General features: G+C 38.8%; 2 protein-coding genes across 7 annotated transcripts in view; one reads left to right on the top strand and one right to left on the bottom strand.

Moving 5' to 3' along the window:
- The window catches only part of ARL13B (ADP ribosylation factor like GTPase 13B), a 30,219-nt gene extending 11,581 nt beyond the window's left edge, over positions 1 to 18,638 (bottom strand). For 5 of the 6 annotated variants that reach the window (XM_066340819.1, XM_066340820.1, XM_066340824.1 and 2 more), the window contains exons 1-3: positions 18,480 to 18,638; positions 17,418 to 17,488; positions 15,332 to 15,581 (exon numbers count right to left, since the gene is read on the bottom strand). In XM_066340819.1, coding sequence (XP_066196916.1) covers positions 15,332 to 15,581; positions 17,418 to 17,488; positions 18,480 to 18,538 — 380 coding nt within the window. In that variant the 5' untranslated portion in view covers positions 18,539 to 18,638. The remainder of the gene's footprint in view (positions 1 to 15,331; positions 15,582 to 17,417; positions 17,489 to 18,479) is intronic. The other variant, XM_066340822.1, reaches the window with a different exon arrangement.
- On the top strand, positions 1,765 to 12,138 carry STX19 (syntaxin 19). The gene is made up of 2 exons (XM_066340825.1): positions 1,765 to 2,057; positions 10,327 to 12,138. The coding sequence occupies exon 2, from the start codon at positions 10,442 to 10,444 to the stop codon at positions 11,318 to 11,320; it is 879 nt and encodes a 292-aa protein (XP_066196922.1). The 5' UTR covers positions 1,765 to 2,057; positions 10,327 to 10,441; the 3' UTR covers positions 11,321 to 12,138.
- Positions 18,639 to 21,261: the final 2,623 nt, after the last annotated feature.

The raw sequence follows: 21,261 nt of genomic DNA, 5'->3' as shown, positions 1-21,261 counted from the left end.
TTTCGCTTAAATAATGTTCCTCTAAAATTTAGCAATATTTCAATGACATAGGAACTCTGACTCAATTTTCTGGATAAGAAGACAAATATTTGGCTTCCACAGGCTCAGTGGCAGAAGGTTTTGGAACCAGACATCATAGTCCTCCTCTTGAAATCTCAAGTCATTATCATTAACTCAAATGACCTTTAGGGAACTTAGGCCAAAGCTTGTACTTTGAATTTATGTTAATTCCTTGCTGGGAAGAAACAGTGCTAAGAATTCACTCCATAGTTACTAGAACTTGTCAGCACTTTGATCTTCTTCTTCCATATTCTCCAGAATGCCAATGTGAGAGCTTCAATTCTTAATTATTTTACTCCCAAGAGATTTTTTTCAGCATCAAAAACATTAGGGAAAAAAAGCTTTGTTGCATGTACAGCCCAAACCCCTACACTCCTTGTCACCATTACCCTCATGAGCTATGATTCATTACCTAATCTTTCATCTTCCTTTGCAAGAAGAATTTGTTTATGAAGGAGGCCATAGAAAAGCAGCATCTCAAATGTCCAATCTCTCTCAATCTTCACCATTCTTAACTATTTGTTAAACCATTCAAACCATCCACTTATTTATCATTGTCCTGGGAGTAAAAATCTCTATGTCTTACTGATAATCCAAACTTCGCTGGTTTGGCCTGCAAAGCTAGAAAGAGCATAAAGCTCTTCTCCCCGCCCTTCCTTGATAATGAATTCCCACTTCTTAAAGAGAGAACTTCTACAGTGCTTTGCATGATGTAGTGCAGGGATCCCCAAACTGCTGCTCAATGCACGTACAGAACCTGGGATATTTTCAGTATGTTTGTAATATGCTGGCACTGCTTCTTTTCACCAACCAGCTAGAACAAGACTTGTCCTCTCAGTATTTAGCTACGAAACCAAAGCTAGGCCAGGGAAAAACTCAGATGCAATACAAGAAAGTAATTAAAAGGCTAGAAGCAATTACTTCCACTTTTTTTCTCCCCCACATAACCTATTTTGTTACAGTCTGAAAAATCCTACTGTGCTGCCTTAGTCTCAAAGAGCATTCCTCAGCAGTGCTGTCAATTCATCTAGATCTAATTGAAGGAAATATTTCTGAGCAGTGTTTGTTGCCACAGCCTATTCCTCTCTCACCTGAAGATTAAATAACTGCATTGTTTCTGCTGTTCTTGCTCTGCACAGCCTACAAAGCACAGCTGAAGCAGAATGAAATGGTGGTAAGCTGCATAGCTCAGTGGCAGTCTGACACTAACATCCCACAGCTCACAGTAGCTGCTGATTTTTAACCTCTAACACCTTGAAAGGTGTCATATTTGTCTTTCCGGTCAATTAACTTCCACTTTCTCTGCAGCAATACTGACTGTATTCCAAAAATACAACTGAGGTGCTGTACATGGAAAAGCAGCACATCCAAACAGTTGGCTCTGCCTAATCTCCCCAGGAAATGAGGTGGTTTTGCTGAGGTCCATCTACTGCTGGACATCCCTGCCCACTTCAGACTTTAGGTCAAACTTCTAAACGGAGTTTAAGTATTTTGAAGATACTGTAGCAAAATGCATTATTCTGCAGGGCCTTTTTTTTTCTCCCCCATAAACAGATCCATCTACCTTCAATAATTCCTTTTCCCTCCATGCTTTGGCGCAGAAGAAAGCGAAGCACTTGTGCTTACACTGCTCCACTTGCAGCTTTTCAGGGGAGCAGCTCCAAGGCACTTCCTGCTCCTGGGCACTGCAGAGGGATCCGCCTCCCAGCAGGGCTGGCTTTCAAACAGGCACAACCAGATTCCCCAGGCACAAAGTAATCAATTTGCCTGTCTGCAGTTGCAGAAGGCAGTTTCTCTCTCACTCTACCACTCCTGAGGATGATCACACTTTGATATAAGAACTAGAAGCAAGAAGAATGAAGGAAATACTTCATGGAATGTTATTCAAGACACGTTACTCAGGGAATATTCTGGAAAAATGTTTTTGGGATTATACTGAAGCTTAACCTCAGGAGTTCCTGTGTAAAGGGTAAAAGCCACCAGCACAGGATTCAGAGGTAAATACTCTTATTTAATGTTTCTAAATTTGCAAATATCAGAAAAGAGGCTTTGTAGTAGGGTTTAGAATGGGAATGTGCCTAAGTGTCAAGACATAAAAATAATGTATGTCTGCCTTTCAAAGAGTTAGGTATTTCTTGTGGGTGAGTATGGACTCACAGCTCTGCTGCTCTTGTACATGAACACCAGGGTTTCAGGCAAGTTTTATGCAAAAGCCCCCCTTCTTTAGGAAATACATCAGTTACCTTAAAAGACAGACTTGGATTTTAATTTTCCAAGTGAGTTGAACTTCATATATAGCAATTTTTCGTGTTTAAAAACCTGTAGGAGGTATATATCAAAACATACTTGAAAGCACAGCAGAGTGGCTGTTAGTTTATCATATTAAGTTTGCTGAGTAAGAAGCTTTCATCTATAAAATCATGCTCGGCTTATTTCAGTTTCACATAAAGTATATTTGAATTGTCTTAGTGTAACAAACGTACGTCATGCAAGAAATAAAGAGAAAGTTGGCACCTACTGCTTTTAGATCAAGTAGGATTTTTCTAAGCAACTGGAGAGCTTTTGAACTTTAAGAGTCACGGGAAACAATGTGGAAAGGGAGTGTTATGTGTGCACTGGCACAACTGACATCTACAGCTCAGTGACAATATTTCTGTTAGAAGTCACTTCTGCCAGAGAAAAACAAAGTCTGAATACTATGGAAGTCCTTTGACCTGTCTATAAAATCTCAGTTACTGAGCAAAGAGGGAAAAACCCGCCAACAGAAACCAAAGCAGTATTAAAAGTTTACTTTGCAATACAAAATCTGTAAAAATGTCTCAGGTATGCTATTTTTGGGGGTTATATTTACTCTGAATCAGTAATCAAAACCCCAAAATTTTGGGTCAGATCTGCATAGAGTGCATCAAAATTCAAAGAGCAAAGCATCTCTGAGATCAAAATATTACAAACATAAGAACGATCCCCATGATTGAAAGCAACTGTAGGAAAATGAATCTTTATGAGAATTGTTTACCTAAGATCAAGAATTAGTCTTTAAGGCTACTTCAAGAAGCCATAGCTTTGAGGGATGGAATTATCTGGGAAAACAAAGACAGAACCTTTGAAATTAACAGCAGTCTAAACAAGGGGAAAGAACAATGCCATATTCTTCACACTACAGCGAATCTGCTATTTAAAAACACTGCTCTGCTCTTTTTCCCTTTAGATTTTTTATCTCTCATCCATTAACCTTTTTCTTGGGCAATCATGTGGACATCAGAAGGATGTTTTATTGCAGAGAAGTGAGGCCTCAGCAGATGCAGCATGAAGAGCTTTGTCTATGCTTTGCTTTTGTTAACATCCATGAAAGTCAAACTCCCGACCCACACAGAGGCAAAAATAAGTGACTTGTCTGCTTGTTTTGCTTGTTCCTTCTTCAATTATTGTCAGTTCACGAGCATTTTGAGGAAGTCATGGAAAACAAAACTATCCATGCTTTTAACAAACAAATAGGAGAACAGACCAACAGTTTCAAGTGGCCCACGAAAGGCACTCTTGATGAAGTTCTGAGTCTGCCCTATCAGGTGATTTTGGCAGATTGCCTTCCAAATGGAAGTGTTAACAGATCTTCAAGTACATTCCTCTTTAGCATTTCAAGCCCCTGCTCCCTCTGGGTTGCTGACAACAATTACAAACCTATCAGTAAATCTGATGGTTGACACGTGGCTCTTTCTCACATAAAGGGACTTATTTAAATTCATGCCTTCAATTCTTATGCAAAATAATACTTTGGTTATTACGGCAAACTATTGGGGGGGGAAGGTGAATAAAGTACTACAAGATAATCGGCCTGCTTTCATGCAATTTCAAGGAGCTCTACGAGACATTTCTGTAACTCGCCATTTTCCCTAGACAGTTCCTCCAGGTCACATTTAAATGAGAGAACAGTTAAAACTAAGATTCTGAACTCCTTCTGTTTACAGTATCTCTAGTCAACTCCAGTCTCATATTAGCTTTTGATCTGGTCACAAGAACACCAGCAATTATAACTGGTTTCATTTTGTTTAGTGGCCCTCATTCTCACCACAGGTCTGAATCATATTCCTATTTACTGAAAACGGGTTCTTGATTTACTGTTTCTTGACACACGCTGCTCTGCTATCAGTTCGGTCCCACCTCTTAGTCAAACAGGCTGCAGCCAACGATGTCTGAGCTCACCTAAAGCAAGTTATGTTCAGCTTCCAGATGTGTAATTCCAAACAAATGGTAATAAATGATATAGCAATATATTTTTGGACAAGGTTTAAAAAAAAGTAAATTGCTTTCTTCATCTCTATTTCAGCTTGATATATCAAACCCTAGGCAAACTAAGTATAGTCAAATTGCCTATATGTTTTTTAAAAACCCTGCCTTATATTTATTACAGGTGAGTTCCAAGGCTGTGACAGGCAGCTCTGTGGTGTGACAGAGATGAAATGTGAATGTAAAGCAGGCGGGATGGTGCACAGCACAAATTCTGAGTCTGCAGTCCTATTGTCAGGAAGACAAATCTCTCACATCACTTAGAGCAATACAAAGCTGTTGAGTTCAAACTATATATCCTATTAAATGGAAACAATTCCACCTGCACTCTGTCCTGCTGCAGCCCTTTCTTTTGCTCCTATTTTATTTTCAAATACAGATTTAAAATATATCAATATTTGGACCTTAATGATGTGATCTTTGGGTAGAGGAGATCATCACTTTCTTTCTAGGTTTCTGTGACCTCTAGGTTTGTGAGGACTCTTAACTACTGACAGCAAATCTCTGGTTCAAGAGGTGAAAAAATCTCCATCAAAACATCAAGTTCTTACCCATTACAGAGGATTAGCTGCAGACTAGACCACTTGCAGAGTTGAGATCATTGTTTTGTCAGTGAGGTGCAGTGTCCATCACCCTCACTGGGATTTATGTCACTGCAAAAGCATGAACTCCTCACCTCCTATTACCCAAAGTATCAGCAGGAATGTCTGCAGATATGGAAACGCTGGTAGATGCTTTTCCTCAAGTCTACACCTGCAGCCACACAATCCTAAGCAAGATTTCAAAACTCCCAAGGAACAAGCTCAGATTTGCAGCTGATTCACTGTATGTAGCTTCGAATCAAATACTTCAAAAATAGCAAAACACCAACACAAGACAGCTACATCTCCTACAGCATGACTGTGTTACAGATTTGTGGGCAAAGGCCCAAAAACATCTTGAAGTATTTTAAGTCTGTTTTACCCCTCTCCATATCTCTTGGAAAACTCACTCCAGAGCAGCATGATTTGGTTACACTTTTGCAATAACTTTTGCCTAATTCTTCCCCACCTAATGAATTCTTTGAATACTCAGATCTGCTTTACTACATTTGAATTTCTTGGGTTTACTCAATATCCACATTTCTCCACCTCCCATAGTCCATTTCACATTAATTAGAGAATTCTCAAGCTACCTTTCTTCAAATGGAGCATTTCTATTCTTGTACGTGCTGGTAATTTTGGTCTCCCTGGGGAGTCTTGGGGCAAGTTTTTACACTGTGATAGGACAAGGCTGAAGTGTTTGAAATGCAAGAGGAAAGATTTAGATCACATGTTAGGAAGAAATTCTTTATTGTGAGGATGGTGAGGCTCTGGCACAGGTTGCCCAGAGAGATGTGATCATCCCCTTTGCTGAAAGCGTTACTGATTTTGCATTATCATCTCATCTGTGGCCTATTTTTAGGAAGGGCAAGCTCTCTGCCTTTGGTATTTTCTTGTTGAACCACTCCCACACTTTCCACAAACAGAAACTTGAACTTAAAACTATTTTTGAGTATGTTTTTCTAAGGACTTATCTTGCAACAGAGATGCTTAAGAGGGTATTTTCATCCAGCCACTTTGTGTCTCATAATCCTTAGTTTATGCACGTTTGTTTACAGTGTATTTAAGTAAAAGGAAACTTTTTAAACAAATGAGAAAATAAAGGTAAATTATAACAAGATATCCTACTTTAGTTACCTCAGATACATCTTTGAGTAACAGGGCAAGATTCCAAAATGCTGCCAAACAAGTTTCTTCTTTCCTTGTGAGAACATGGGAGCACAAACCGAATTTCAACTCGAACCACCAGTTTTCCCCAAAGACTACTATAATATACTATACCATACAAAGACTACTATAATAATCTATATATAGATTTTGAACTATATCCATTTACTAATATTTTATATCCATATATACTGTTTTACTTTTTTATTTTATATTTACTATTTTTTTATATCCATCATTAATTTTTTGTTGCTGACTTAAGACACTGAAGCAGTAATCAAGCTCCAGAGTATGACTCCAAGATTTACTCATTGCCATTGTGCTTGCAGAAACGTTAGATGGGTTTCTTGGCATCACATGACAGAGCTGCCATGTAATTTCACTGCAGCTTGGAAATGAATAAAAAATAATAATACAAAACCAAATGTTTAGGATTACATGTAACATGAAATTCCTTTGGGATATGTTGCCTGAAAGCATCGTCTACCCAATGCCCTTAAGTGACTCATAGCCAAGGGTCTGGAAAACAAACCTATCCTTATTTTTGGTGCAATCATTAAAAAAAAAACAAAAACAACAAACTAAACAAAACAACAAAAAAAAACCACCCAAAAACTCGAACAAAAAAATCCTTCCAAAATCAAAAAGAACCACTAACAAACAAAGACCCATCAGTTTCAGTAGAGGTAAAGAAGGCAGTAAGAACCAGAACACAGGTCATACATCTCAAAGAGCTCTTGAAGAGAGGATTCTGTTCCTTGATTGCCTGCAAGTCCTCTTCTCTGCAGGATGTTAAAACCAAGGTAAGATGGCCAATGGTATCAAAGCTCAAACAGAAACAGAGCATCTGCTGTCAGGCATTTCAATCAAAATGCTGAATAACCAATACTAACCAAAAGCAGAAATTAAAATTAACAAGAGGCTCCGGTAATTTGGGGACTGGGGAGGAAATAAAACAATCCAGCAAAATGGCAAATAAGAAGCCATTAAACCCAATTACAACCAGAAACAAAAGAGTTCCGTATGATTAACTTTCCTACCTTACATATCCAATTATGTCTTTTAACTTAATGTAGCCCAGATCTTAGTTTTGGATGTAGGCTCCATGTTTCCTGGGTCTACTGATAAATTTATCAGACACGTGGAAGCATATTCTATGTGCTTGATTTGCAATTAAGCAAGTGGACCTTTCAACTTGCCACGTTTTGTTTGGTTTTTTTCTAAAAGGAGATGACAATTTAAAAGATTTCATTTCTGTCAATCTCATTATCTTTGAATTCTGGACATACTTTATCACCATGAGAGATTCTAATGGTGGTCCAGCTGCCTGGATCCATTATTTCCCCAGTCTATGTGCTGAGGTAATTGTCTTTATCAAGACTTCCCAAGTCCCATATGGCATCTGTTTAAATAGGGAGATTCATATAACCCTGTTCCTGAGGAGCAACACAGCCAAGTTATCAGAGGGCAAAGACTCTTCCAGTAGCCATACAATATATTTGACAAGGATGTGAGAATTGTATTTCTGAACCTGTCTACTATTTATAACTACATACAGCTATAAATAAAGATGCTTTAAGAAGAACAAACTTAATCACCAATGGGTTTGCATGGTAATAACACTGCAAGAGGCAGTGAATGTAGGGACCACACTAAGTCACTGGAGTGCTTTCAGTTCACATATTCCCTTCACTCCAAAGAATAGGTATATTTGCCCTTTACCGAAAAAACACTTCAAGGAAAGTGCTTTCATCTCAACCAAAAGAAAAACAGGATGTGCCCCTATACACAAACATGTAGGACAAAACAAGGACTCAGTAAATGAACAGAGCTTGTTGTGGAACACTCAAGAAGGCAAGCCAACAATTTCCAAGGTTATCTCTGTCATGAAGACATCCTCATTTCTTTGAAACCAGCATGTGTTCCAACTGCCAGTATAATCAAGCACAATTATTGCCAAGCCTGTTCAGTGGCAGGCTTTGAAGGCAAGCCCAACAGCAAAGAAGATATGAAACTAAGATTCAATTGCTTACATTCCAGTCTTTTGTGAGACTGATCTTTAAACAAGAAAAAAAATCTCCAGTATTTTCTGCTCACTTCTTTGATATTTAACAATATTTGCAGATTTTTTTTTGCAGTTGTGTGAGGTTCCTCCCTCCAGCCCCAAGGAACACAGCTATTTCAAGAGCAATGCACCAATTCTCTTAAACACAAGAAATTCTTGTCATCTCACAACATAAGTATTAATGGTGCCCTTAGAATTTGATTTTAATCCCAGGTTTCCCCAGCCCTGCTAAATTAATGTGGGTCAGCTGATGTGTTAGGCTGGACTAGAACAGATTTTCAGGTCACTTCTCTGAAGCCTTGTTCTGCAGCCCTGGGTCCTTTCACATGCCCCAGCTGAACTTTCTCTGTTGGTGGTACCAAGCAGCTCTGGAAAATTCCTGAAAAATGTTACCTGGGAGAAACTGCCTGGCTTTTGCCATGGGGACATCCACAGAAAAGTCCAGCAATGGAGAGAGTCATTATTGTCATGAAATTAACACATTTTGCATCTTCCCCACCCCAGAATAACATCCTCCAATAAATAACTTGCCCACTTGTCTGATCACAAGTCTCAGCACATTACTGTAACTTCTGATGATTGCCAGGCTTTTGAGATTGTCTTGATGTGAATGAACAAACACTAAATTCAAATATTAAGGTGTTAAAGGTGGGGGTGGGGAAGAGCGGTAAGGAAAATCCACATTAGGGTAGAATATCAACATTCTTTCTCATGACTGACCTCTGAAGCATTTCAAGTTTTGTTTTTCAGCTAATCCTCCTTCAGAAAGCCAGATTTAATTCTGTGAAGATGTGTCCACACTGATCAACTCCATGACTTATACAAAAATCTATTTAGATACTTTAAATATGCAAAGGGGAGCAGAGACACCACAGCAGTTTCATTTGGAACTGTTCAAACACAAGAAAATCATTTGCATGTTGACAAGTTACTGCATAAACCCTTTGCAGTTTTTAAAAATGCATCTTTTGGATACTATTAAGAAATCCTACATTTGCTTGCTAAGAAAAAATATCTGTAGAATCAGGGTATAATAAGAGTTGCACCTATTTCATGCTACTGTTTCAGAGAACAGTCCTAAAAGCTCTGAAACAGCCAGAAGACACACTGTCATGTTTAACCTTTCTGCTTGAACGGCCCTTTGAAAGATACATCTGACTGAACCAAAAGACCCTTAGTAAAAAAGCCCATCATCTTCTAGTCCTGAACATGTTACTTCTCAGTGACATTTTCCATTCTTGATCACAGTCCAAGGAAACAATTTATGTAGAGTTTGAGAAAAATATTTTCTTCCCTATAATTAAAAATAGTTGAACTTAGTTTCCATTGGGCATGTTTTAGAAAATATCTTGCCCTTAATTATCTCTCCAGCAAAGCTTGTGCAACAGCTAGGGAATAAAACAAAACTAGATCTGCTTTCTGTTAAATAGGAAACAGCTCTGAATTGTAGCCCACTATGGTTCACAATGCACATTTGCATCAATGGTATGAAGAATGTAAATGGCAACGTAACAGTAATTCAAAAAAGGCTCAGAAAATCTTCATGCTGCAACATTAGTGATATGGATTCAACTACCTAAAAACTCAAACATAAAAAATTAATTTATTTTCATGTTAAATTATTAAAGTGCTGAAATGATCAGAGTTCTGTTAGTTCTGTTTTGTTGTAGCTAACTGCTTCAGTTGCTAACTTCCCAGGCAAGAAAAGGCAAGGGAATATGGAGAAAAGTTTGAGTGTGGCCAAATTAATAATTTAAATTCATGCCAGAACACTGTTTTGTTACAAAGTTTGTCTCAATCTGAAAAACTGAAATGTTTACTACTGAGAATCCAAAACTGGCACAGCCACACTCACTGCTATTTCCAAAAATATTTATAGGTTGATTGGTTTTCATCAAGTAAAGAATAATGATAAAATAATTGGAGTTACTTACTTCTCTCCTCCCCAAAATAAAAGTCCTCTCCACACTTCTGTTCTGTGCTCTGCATCACAAATTCACCACAAAAACAGCCTTGGGCTACAAATCACAACTTGTTGAGAACACCCTCCACTTCTAATTCATTGCTACTTTTACTTTGGTGCAGAGGGAAGTGGCTCTAATCTCCAAAACTACTTTTCATTTATACATATAACCCCTAACATTAATTATTGTTACCTTTTGATTACAGTGCGATGAAACAAGGCAAACAAAAAAGACACTGGAATTAACTTCCTGTGTTGCAAGAGGGAAAAAAATAAACAACAAAAAGCAATAAACAGGAAAGAATCCTGACCACAAAAACCATGAGAGATCGTCTGCAAGAGCTCAGACTGAGGGCAAAGGAACTACAGATAGCTGGGGAAAACAATGGTGCAACTGTACAAGAAGAGGAGCAGGAGGAATTTGAACAGCAGGCCATTATTTATGAAAAAGAGCCCATAACTGAAAGGCACTTGCATGAAATCCAGAAGCTCCAGAATGAAATTAATAACCTGGTGGAAGAAGTCAATAAATTCAGCCAACAACAAAAAAGCCTCGTGTCCTCAATGAGGAGATTCAGCGTCCTCAAGAAGGAATCTAACATAGCAAGGGAAATCAAAGTTCAAGCAGAGCACGTCCGCAGATGTTTGGATGAGTTGTCAAAGACGGTGAGGAAAGCAGAAAACGAGCAGGGGCCAGCCCGGGCCACGGTGAGGATCCTGGCAGCCCAGCACACCTTCCTGTCCCACCGCTACCTGCAGGCCATGCTCTCCTACAACCAGGCCATCACCGCCAAGCAGGACAAGTGCAGGACCTTCATCCTCCGCCAGCTCGAGGTAGCTGGGAAAGAGGTGTCTGAGGAGGAAGTCAATGACATGCTCCAACAAGGAAAATGGGAGATTTTCAATGAAAATCTACTCACTGAAGTCAAAATTACTAAAGCTCAGCTGTCAGAGATTGAGCAGAGGCACAAAGAGCTAATCAATCTGGAGAATCAGATCAAAGACGTGAAAGAACTCTTTATCCAGATCTCAGTTCTGGTGGAGGAGCAAGGGGAGATGATCAACAACATAGAAATGTGCATGAACAACACTCAAGAATATACTCAAGTATCTAAAGAAAAGTTTGGGCTTGCAGTCAGGTATAAAAAAAGAAACCCTTGCAAAGCAATTTGCTGCTGGTGTTGTCCATGCTGCAGATGACACAAGAAATGAGCTGACTGAAATATGGATCATTCTTCCACACCAAACTGATCTGGGAAAGCACTCATGGGATCCCTCAACTGCTTCACTTTTCTTCCCACTTTCCCTTCAGTAAAGCTCTCAGGAAAAACTGCAACCATTTTTCAAAACAGAGTAAAGACTTTTATGGTTTGCACAGAAACACTGAAATGCAGGAAAGGATCAAAGGACAAAAGTGACGCTTTTTGGTTCTTCTGAACTTATTCAAAGTTTAGAAGTTCTAAAGTTTAGTTTGCTTCTTCAAACTAAAACAGTGTGGCAACAAACTCCCTGTACTGCTGGGAATCATTGAAAATACTGTTAATCTCAAAGACAGGATTCATAAAAATGTTTTATTTACTTTTCACAAAATAATAATAAGTATTTTTAATTGCCTTGTGGGTTTTTTACCATTTATACTTACTTGCACTAATTCTAAATGTTTTTTTTTTTCCCCCCAGGAATCTGAAACTCTATAAAACAAGTCCACACATGAAGCAGACACCATTAGTAACAATCCAGAATAGAATGCCTAAACAAAATAAGTGGTCAGAAAACTTATCAGGAATGCTTCAATACTACCTCTATAGAAAAAGTTCATCAACTTTTCATAAACAGAGATACTTATATTATTCAGATCCACAGGCAGACGCCTACCAGGATAGGGGAATATGATCCTTAATTGCACACTCACAAGGCACATTCTCAATGCTGCTCATCCTACCTAAATACACAGTCACATTTGCAGTCTCACTTTTGCTAGCACAAAAATTAACAAAAAAATAGACTAAAAAAGAAAACTCCATCTTTACACCCCCTACTCCTCCCCCATAATCTAGAACCAGAGAATGATTTAGCTTGGAAGGAGCTTCCTGTAGCTAACTCCTTTTGGAACTGAATGAGAAATAGCTCTCCACACAATTTAACAGACAATAGCAATGTGACTTAGACAAAAAAGTTATTTCCAAAAAGAAACTAAAAAAAAATTCCACAGTAAAACCAAACAGTAAACTAGAAACGTCCTGAACTGCTTTGTGCTGTGCAAAGATACAATCAATACCACTTTATTTGGATAGTCAGAGAAGGCAGAACAAACTGCACTGCAACTCAACAAGACACCAAGTGAACTGGATATTTTTTTTCCCCACATGTAGTGGGTAAAAAAATTAATCTACTATCGAACTAATTTTCATACTGTGATATTTAGAAGTAGTTGGATTCCTTCCATCCCAGATTAAAACTGCAACTGAAATTAACTCTTGTCAAAATACAATCAAATGCCTGAATCTTAAAGTGAAAAATATTATTTACCCAGTAGCAAGAAAAAATAAACTTAAATGATAAAAACATTGAAACTAAATGAAACTCCCCTTAACTGCATATATTAAAAATACCTTTATATTCCAAGGGCAGAGTAGAAATTAGCCAATAAACAAGAGCTGTACTTTCAATCATGGAACAAACCTCAAGTTTTCAAAATCCAAGTTTTAATACTTAAGAAAACAGTTACCTGAATAGACCACCTCCAGCTGTAAAGTGGTTAGAAAAAGGCAAAATACATAAAGCACACTGGAGAATTGGCAAGTGAGAAAGACTTGTGGAAACCTTCTCCTTGATGGGGGGTACAATTAACTGAAAATAAACAGTATGAAATAATAGTCTGAACTACAGAGTACACCGAATTTGATACTGAGCATTCAAAATTATTAATAGCAGCAATTTTGCAGTAATCACTAAAGTAACTTTCCAGTGTTATCAGCAGTAACATAAATATGCAGAAAACCAAACAAATTAAAGCCCAGCTGCAAGTGTTCTATGAGAAAAACTGAAATATTAATAGCTATAATCCCTTATCACCAAAATAGCAGGTAGAAAGTAGCTTTCTCCTAACGAAATACCTTCCCAAAAATTTTCTTGCTATAAAGTATCAGTCACAACACATGGACTTGCATTTCCCATTGCACATGTTCCATGTCAACTTAAAAAAAAAAAACCCCAAAACCAGAACAAAGACTCAAAACAAACACAACTAATCCCAAACAAAACCAGAATTTATTTGCCTGCATAAGATAATGTCTGTGTGCTCCTTTCTGATAAAGGAAAGGACAAAAATAACCCTAAGTAAAGAAAATCTAAAACTTGCGTACCTATGTAAATCCTGAGGATGCTGCCAGAAGAATTTCCCCATAAACATAAATTAGGTGATAACACTGAACAGTAAAAAACCCCAAATGACAAGTTTAACATCTCAAAGTAATTTATACCGCAAAAGACAATACTATCAACACTTGAAGAAAATTGTCTTAAAATGATTCTGTGGGCAGAATCCATGTGTAGCAATCAACAACAACATGGGAAAGCAGCAATTAGATTTGTAGAAAATCTCACACTGAACATCAGATTTCTTATATTCCCATATTTCTGTAAGACAGAGTACTTAGTGCCAATTTTATGTCCAATTTTATGGGCAATTCAGCCTATTCTGCATAGATTAAAATGCACTAATTAAAAATGTAGCAAGTTATTAGGGAACTTATTGCTACATGGGTAGCAAGTATCTCATTATTTAAAAAACCAACAAAACCAAAAAACCCACAAACAAAATCTGAACATCAAAATCAATGCAATACTAAAAAATGCTAACTTTCAGCATAAATTCAGAAATCTGACAAGACAGGAGAGGGTTCTTAAGAGGCAGGCTCACACAGGGAGCATAAACCAAAAAGCTGCTGGATCTCTCCACAGAACTGGGACACTGCAAAAGCAAATTCTGATCAAAGGCTTGATGTTAAATCTAATAAAAAATAATAGCATCAACAAACTTAGTCACCATGACAGCAATTAATAAATACACTCTGCCTTCTGATTAGCCACTGATAGTGTTGAAAAAGAAGCATCAAGATCCAGGAAGTGAGTGATTCTCTGCAGGTCCAGTCAGCCACCCAAACAAACTCCACTATAGGATTAGAGCATAGACATTGCTACAAAGAAAAACCCCATCAGAACAATCAAACAAAGCCAAAATACAACTCAACCCCCGCTCCAATAAAGCTGTATTTCATTAAAAAACACAGCACAGTTTTCCACTGTCACAGCTGCATTTTCAAAACACATCTGAGTTAAACCAAGTTGGATTTACTGCCTTCTCTGTGCCAGTAACATTCAGTGCAATGAAAGGTGAAATCTAATCTATTTTCAACATATACACCATTACTTTGTTGAACTGCCCTCAACTTCATCAACACAATTAACCAGATTCAGCTTCAAACCAGCAGAGCGTCACTATTTCATGAAAATAAGAGGCCTCTCCTCTTACCTGTACAGATTCCTTACGACAGCACAGGAATGATGTGCAATTTATGCATTCTGGAGGTCTTATGCTCACCAGACAAAGATATTGACTTGATAAACCATTTTAAACTTCCAGAGTTTATTTTTCAACTTCAAAAGAGCATTTGTTATCAAATATTTTTGGTGTGGAATTTAATAAAATAAGTTCTTTCCAATATTTTTCAAACCCTATTAAACAGAGAAAAAGCACGTGGCCAGTACAATTAAAGCAAGCCTCCTTTAAAGGGATTTTGCTGATCATGTACCACCAGCACCATGTGATAAGTGAACAAGACATTTATTGCTGAGAGATCACACTACTGCTGAGTATAAACAACCATTTACCATTTAATTAAGTAGCAACAATATTTTTACATCATGTTGTCATGCCAAATTTGTAAAGCCTTTTCACCTGGCATTTCAAGTAATATTAGAATTTCAAAGCATTAAAAAAATCCCACCTTGTTATTTTTCTATGGCTAATGGAAGAGGAGAGAAATAAATATCCCTGAGAAGGATTAAGTAAAACATAAAACCATAAAATTAACTGTAATATTGGCTAGTGCTAAAGTTACATCAGTATTAGTTACAACAGAAATAGTTCTTTAGGTCTAAATTCACCCAATTTCAGATTATTAGGAGAACACTTATTACATTACTTACACTAACACAGGTTTTCCTGATATCTTAGGGCTTTTTAAAACCTCTATCATGGCCTGTTTTGTTTCTTCCATTCTTTCAATGTCACTGGAATCCACCACAAATATGACACCGTAGGACTCAGCATAATAATTCCTCCAGATATTCCGAATTCGTTTTCCGCCTCCTAAATCATAGATGGTGACTTCAAAGCGTCCCTGTTTAAGGTCAATTTTGGAAAACCCAACTGTGGGAGCCACATCTTCAGGAGACTCTGTCAAATAAGAAAGCTTTCAGTTTAAAGAGGATTTTATAGTGAGATTTTTGTAGCAAAATTTGTATTTTAAAAACAAGGAGCGAAACCTCCCTGTTAAATATTGCTGACCACATTTTTGCCTACATGGAGATTTTCCCTCTCTTCTTTTAAATGAACTAGTCTCTCAGCTAGTTACTTTACATCAATTTAAATAGGAGCACTGGGGGAGTGGGAAGAGAGGAGAAGAGAGAGAGGCCCAAAAGGCAGAGTTTAATATTTCACACCACAGTTCCATTGCAGTGGTGGTGACTGTACTGCATCTTCACTTCCACTCTCATTTACATGGCAGTAATTCAACTTGGAGAAGGAAAACAACCAAAACAGTTAATGCACTATGACTTGGAAACTCTTGTGCTCTGCCCAATTTATTTTTTTAACCCTCATGGTTGCCAGAACAGCTTCAGAAATTCAAACCAAGGGCTGAGATGCAATGACTGAAACCATGTTCTTCTGAGATGTAAATTATTTGATTCGCTTCATTCAAGGCCAGGTTTTAGCCTTTGTTTGTTTGCTAATTTTTATTTGCTGGGTTTTTCTAATTTGCCATGCAATATGTTAAAAAATTATAGATTTCTATTTAATACTTTTCGACTTGCTGTCTCTCTTTCCAGAGGGCAAAGAAAGCCTGGACTCACCACACACCACTAAGCTGTGCCTGTAGGGCTTAGTGAGATAATTGTATCTCTGGTTTATGCAGCTGGGTAGCACAAGGCAAGAGAAACATGGCAAATTCAGCTTGTTGAGAAGAAAAAAATGAAGGCCTGGCTAAAAGCACTGAGCTCAGAAGAGCAGTGCAGAAACTGAATCCCCACCAGCCTTTTGCTCCTACCCTTCAGACAGCCAAAAGGGGCATTCCCCAGGGCTAAAATGTCCTGAACACTCAAAGAAATCAGAACTATCTTTTCCCTTGAGTTTCCCTCTAGAAATACACACCTTTATCTCATTTTTTCCCCTGAAAAATAAGACTTTTAGAAATAACTGTTATATTTAGATGGTAAAGATACTAAAGGTGATTTTCAACTAGAATGGAAAGTTAAATAATGGAACACTCCTGTTTCCAAGGCAAAGATGGAAGATTAGGAGAGACTACTCATGATTTTATTTGTGCTTTAGCAAGTCTGTGAACTTACATAACACAAATAAACAAACTCGAGGTGGAGTCTCTAAGTCTGCCAAAACACTACTAAGTAAACTCTTGCTCTTGCACAAGATGAAAGTTATTTAGAAAGACAATCCCACAAGTGGAGGAAAAAAAAAATACAGAATTTTTGTTTTCATTAGCACAAGTTTTATCTCAAATTATATCCTGCTTGCCTGAGCCAGGGCAAAGTACCCTTCAAAACTGAGTGGTCTCTTAGTGGCTGTTTTATTTATCATCATTTTCTGATTATAAATAATGATAAAAAATATGTAACACTAGAACCATCCTTAATGTTATACACGCCAATTTCCTTCTTTTAAACCTTTTCTGCTTATGTATGCTTGGTTACAACACTGATTTTTACATAAAGTTTACTGCTGTGTGCACATTACTGAAATAGTCACGTGAAAGCAACTTCAGCACATGCACACAAGGAAAAAAGAGAAAAAAATTCAAGGCCACTGAATGTATGGTCCATTGTAATGTCTGTGTTAAGATGTGATATTTGGATGGTACAACCACCAACATTTTCCTTCAACAATAAGGGAGGGAGGGATACATGAAGAGATGAAGCAATATCTTCAGATTTAAATTACTCAGAATTAGGAATGAGACTCTCAGTGCTCCATTTAGATGATAAATTAGTCACTTACCTCCTTGAATTCCTCGGACTGTAGCAGTTTTCCCAGCATTATCAAGACCCACCATTATTAGTGTCACCTTCCTCCATAAGGAGAAAAAAAAGACAAAGACATTTAATTTTTTTCCCCTCTAGCTACACATCATTTATTCTATTTTTTAAACACATGCACAGCAAATTTACCACCAAATACTAGATGGAAGAGATAACCAAATACCAAGGCACTGTTACTATTGTATGCCTCGTGTTTAATAGGTCCAATCATAAGATTGGACAGAACAGCAGAACAAGGTATGAAATAAAAAGTCTCAAATCATGGTCTAAGTGTCACATGAGGCAATGATTCTGCTTTCAACTGGTAGTTGCCTGCTGCAATTTAATTTCACGGTGCTTTAAATTTTATTTGATGTGGTCATGATCCTTTTAACAATTTCCGGAATTGCAGTTCCATTCCCCTGTATTTTTACCATCTCTCTGCCTTTAAGTTTTTCCTGTATTAGAGAATTACTTCTGTCTCCATCAGTGTGTCTGAAAAACACCACACAGTGCACAACACTCGTGTAGACAACACCAGATGCTGGAAATATATGGGACTAACCATGCCTTTGTTTCTAGACTCTAAATGTGCAAACCAGTGGTGCTAGGAATGCACAGTTTATTAGCAAACTGATATATAGGTTAATATTTTTACTAGGAGAGGATTTTAAAAGCCCCAGGAAAACCGTATTTATGTGTATATACCTCAGTTCTTCCTCCTACTCGCAAAGACTCGGTGGTCAAATCAATTTGCTCAATTTTATGCCTCTTTAAGTGATGGTATTCTAAAACACATTGCTATTTGCAAACTTGAAACTGTAATAGTATCAAACACGAAGTAGAATTTATACAAGTTCTTCCAGGAGAGCAAGATACCTCTGAGAAAAGAGCCCCAAAAATAAACAAATTATACTTTAGAAAGAACTTGGGGTGTTGGTGGGTGAGACGCTGGACGTGATCAAATTTGAGACAATGAATAAAATAGAGGTGAAACACAGTTTGGGAAGGTGAGAAATGTAAAATACTTTCCCATGTTTACCTGACAGGTTCCCTCCACCGTTTTAGCCAGTTGCAGCAATTGGCCATTAGATTGAACATCCCTCTTCACCAGCCATCCAGAGCCACCACAGCTACAGGAATAATGTGGGCAGGCCAGAGCAACCCAAGGAGACTGGCAAAGAGACTTCAGAGCCAAGGTCTTGTCACTCCTAGAAGGAAAAAAAAAGGGAAAAAAATTCGTTAGAGTACAGAGAAGGCAGCAGCCTGGCTGTTCAGTGTGTTGTGTTCAGTCTCATTATCTTCCCCTTTTCCATCTTCTCACACTTGGCCCACCCCCCTTTCACAGATCTGGACAGCCACCACACACTACTTATCCCAAATAATAATGCCAGGCCACAGCACAGAAGGAAACTTGCAAGTTAGAGGAGTATGACACATCCAGCTACAAGATTTCAGTGCTTGTTAAACCAACAGCTCCCACAGCCCTGCTGATTGACAGAGAATAAGGAGCAATTTCAAGCATGAGTAAGACTTACAAGGACATAACAGGATAAGGCATTAAAAGCAAACAAAGAACATCCCTACCTGCTAAGTGTGTTCATTTAACTGCCAATTTCTTTTGCACAAAAAGATCCTACAGCAAGGCAACTGTGGCTCTCTAGTGAGTATTTTGAGGAACTGGCAATGATATCTACTAATAGTCACTAAATTAAATAGGAGTACGAAGTACTTCCATCATTCCACAACTCCACTTTCCACTCCCCAAGCAGAAAAACCAGAAAATTCCTCTTTTCAAGAATTACCATAGCAGATCTCCTAAAGCTTGTATCTCAAAATTCCCTTCATATTTGAAATTATAACTAACCACAAACTAAGGTGATTTTAAATGATGCCAAAAAGCAAATCATTAAATATTATAACAATCCAAATAAACTGTGATGGCTTAAATAATTTATAGAGGTAGGAACTGAAGTCCTGATCATATGAAGCTCATTTCCAAAAATGCCTTTGCATGGATCTGCTGTCATTCAGTATCAGAAACAGGTCAGGTTTCATCCAAAGCAGAGACAACAGACACTCTTTAAACATTTATATTCCATTATCCACAAGAACCTGAGCTTCTCCACAGGAGAGCTGAGTGGATGGAGAGCAGAGAATTTCTTAAAAAAAGCAAGATGATTACAACTGTTACAAGTATTAAAAGCAGAATACCAATTTCATTTTAAAAAAGAAAAAAAAAACCCCACATGCAGTGGGCTGTGGTGCCTCAGCCCACGAGCAAGTCTGAACAAAGCTCTCTTTGAGAACAAAGCTACACAAGTTTCAAGAAAGAAAAATGTAACAGCTCAGTGAACAAAATGTGTCATTGTCATTTTGTCAAATGACAAAAATGTAACATTTTCAGCGCCTGAGCATCCCCACAGAACAATTCCCTCCCATTTGATACAGACTATCTATGCAAACCAGCACAAAATTGCTCTTGAGCCTACATATGGCCCAGAGCAGTCAGAAGGAATTCATGGGATGAAGAGAAGTTATTCACGAGTGAAAAGCAGGGAGCAACTCTGCCCTAGCACAAGCACTTTGTTTAAATACAAAACCCTAAAAGGGGGTAGGCAGGAATTGACAAATTAGATAAAAAATTTCAGAAACAAGCTGCTCTGGGAGGAAAGGACACACAACACTGCTGAAAACATTACGGTAGAGAGGCAAATGCCATTCTGATATGCCAGTTGGGAGAGACTTGATGGCTGAAATATGTATGGAACATGTGACAGGTATTTTATAGGCTGCACTAATGACATCCCAAACCTGTTCCAGGTATTACATCCGTCAGCTTGCTGAGGTCAAACCAAACCAACAAGACCAGAAACCCATCAAACTTAGCAGTGAAGCCTTCACACCATTTAGCAGAGTACATTTAGTACACCACCTTCAGCAAAGCCTCTTACAATAAAGAATTTATTTCAGTCACATCGAGCTTTCAGGTTCTTGGAAACACAGCTAAACAAATCATTCAGAGCTGACCCTCCTCACACAATTTAATTTTTTAACTTCCTGCTGTAATGTTCCTTGTCTGAATGATAATTACAAGAGCAACTTTACTGTGTTATACTTTGAACAGTAGCAGCCAAGTAGGCATATACAGCAAAAACTTGTGAACTCCACCCCCTCTGCCAGAACTGCAGAATTGAGAGCTAAATAAGATGCAACAATTGTAAAGTCCTGAAAGCCCGAAGCACTCAAATCTCTGTGCGGAACACCTTCAGGACCCTCATATTTTCTGTAAAGAGATGCTACTACAAGTCCAGCAGTTCAGGAGAGCATCTGCACTGTCACGGTGCTAACCTTCGTTTCCCCTTTCCAAGAGAGCACCAACTCCTAAATCCCGGCTTCGCTTCCCGCATGTGTCACTTGCTCGTCTCTCCCACTGTGGAAGCACTTTTTTAGTTTGAAAGCCCAACGCTTTCTGTAAAATGCCCCCTCTAACGCGGGAGAGTCAGCCCTCAGGCTGCCGAGCCCCCGCCACCTCCCCCGGGCCCTTCCCCTCCCCGCCCCGCTCACCGCTGGCTCCGCCGAGGCCCCGCAGCTCCACGGCAGCGCGGGGCCCGGGGCGCTCCGCCGCGCGCGGCCCGGCCCGGCTCGGCCCCGCCACGGCCACGGCCACGGCCACGGCCACGGCCACGGCGGCTGCCGGCGGGGACCGGCGTCACCCCCGGGTGGCAGCGGCCGCGCTCCGGCTGCGCTCGGCCGGTCGCGGCGAGGGGCTCAGGCGGGGCCGCGGACCGGGAGCCCCACGACCGCAGGGACACCACACCGAG

Source organism: Sylvia atricapilla, chromosome 2 (genome assembly GCF_009819655.1).
Source record: "Sylvia atricapilla isolate bSylAtr1 chromosome 2, bSylAtr1.pri, whole genome shotgun sequence".
Classification (NCBI taxonomy): Eukaryota; Metazoa; Chordata; class Aves; order Passeriformes; family Sylviidae; genus Sylvia; species Sylvia atricapilla.
The sequence above is the reverse complement of the archived record's forward strand: the minus strand, read 5'-3'. Positions and strand labels throughout refer to the sequence as shown.

Bases quoted from the DNA above. Each gene is read 5' to 3' on its own strand.
- STX19 (XM_066340825.1), top strand. From the start codon at position 10,442: ATGAGAGATCGTCTGCAAGAGCTCAGACTGAGGGCAAAGGAACTACAG.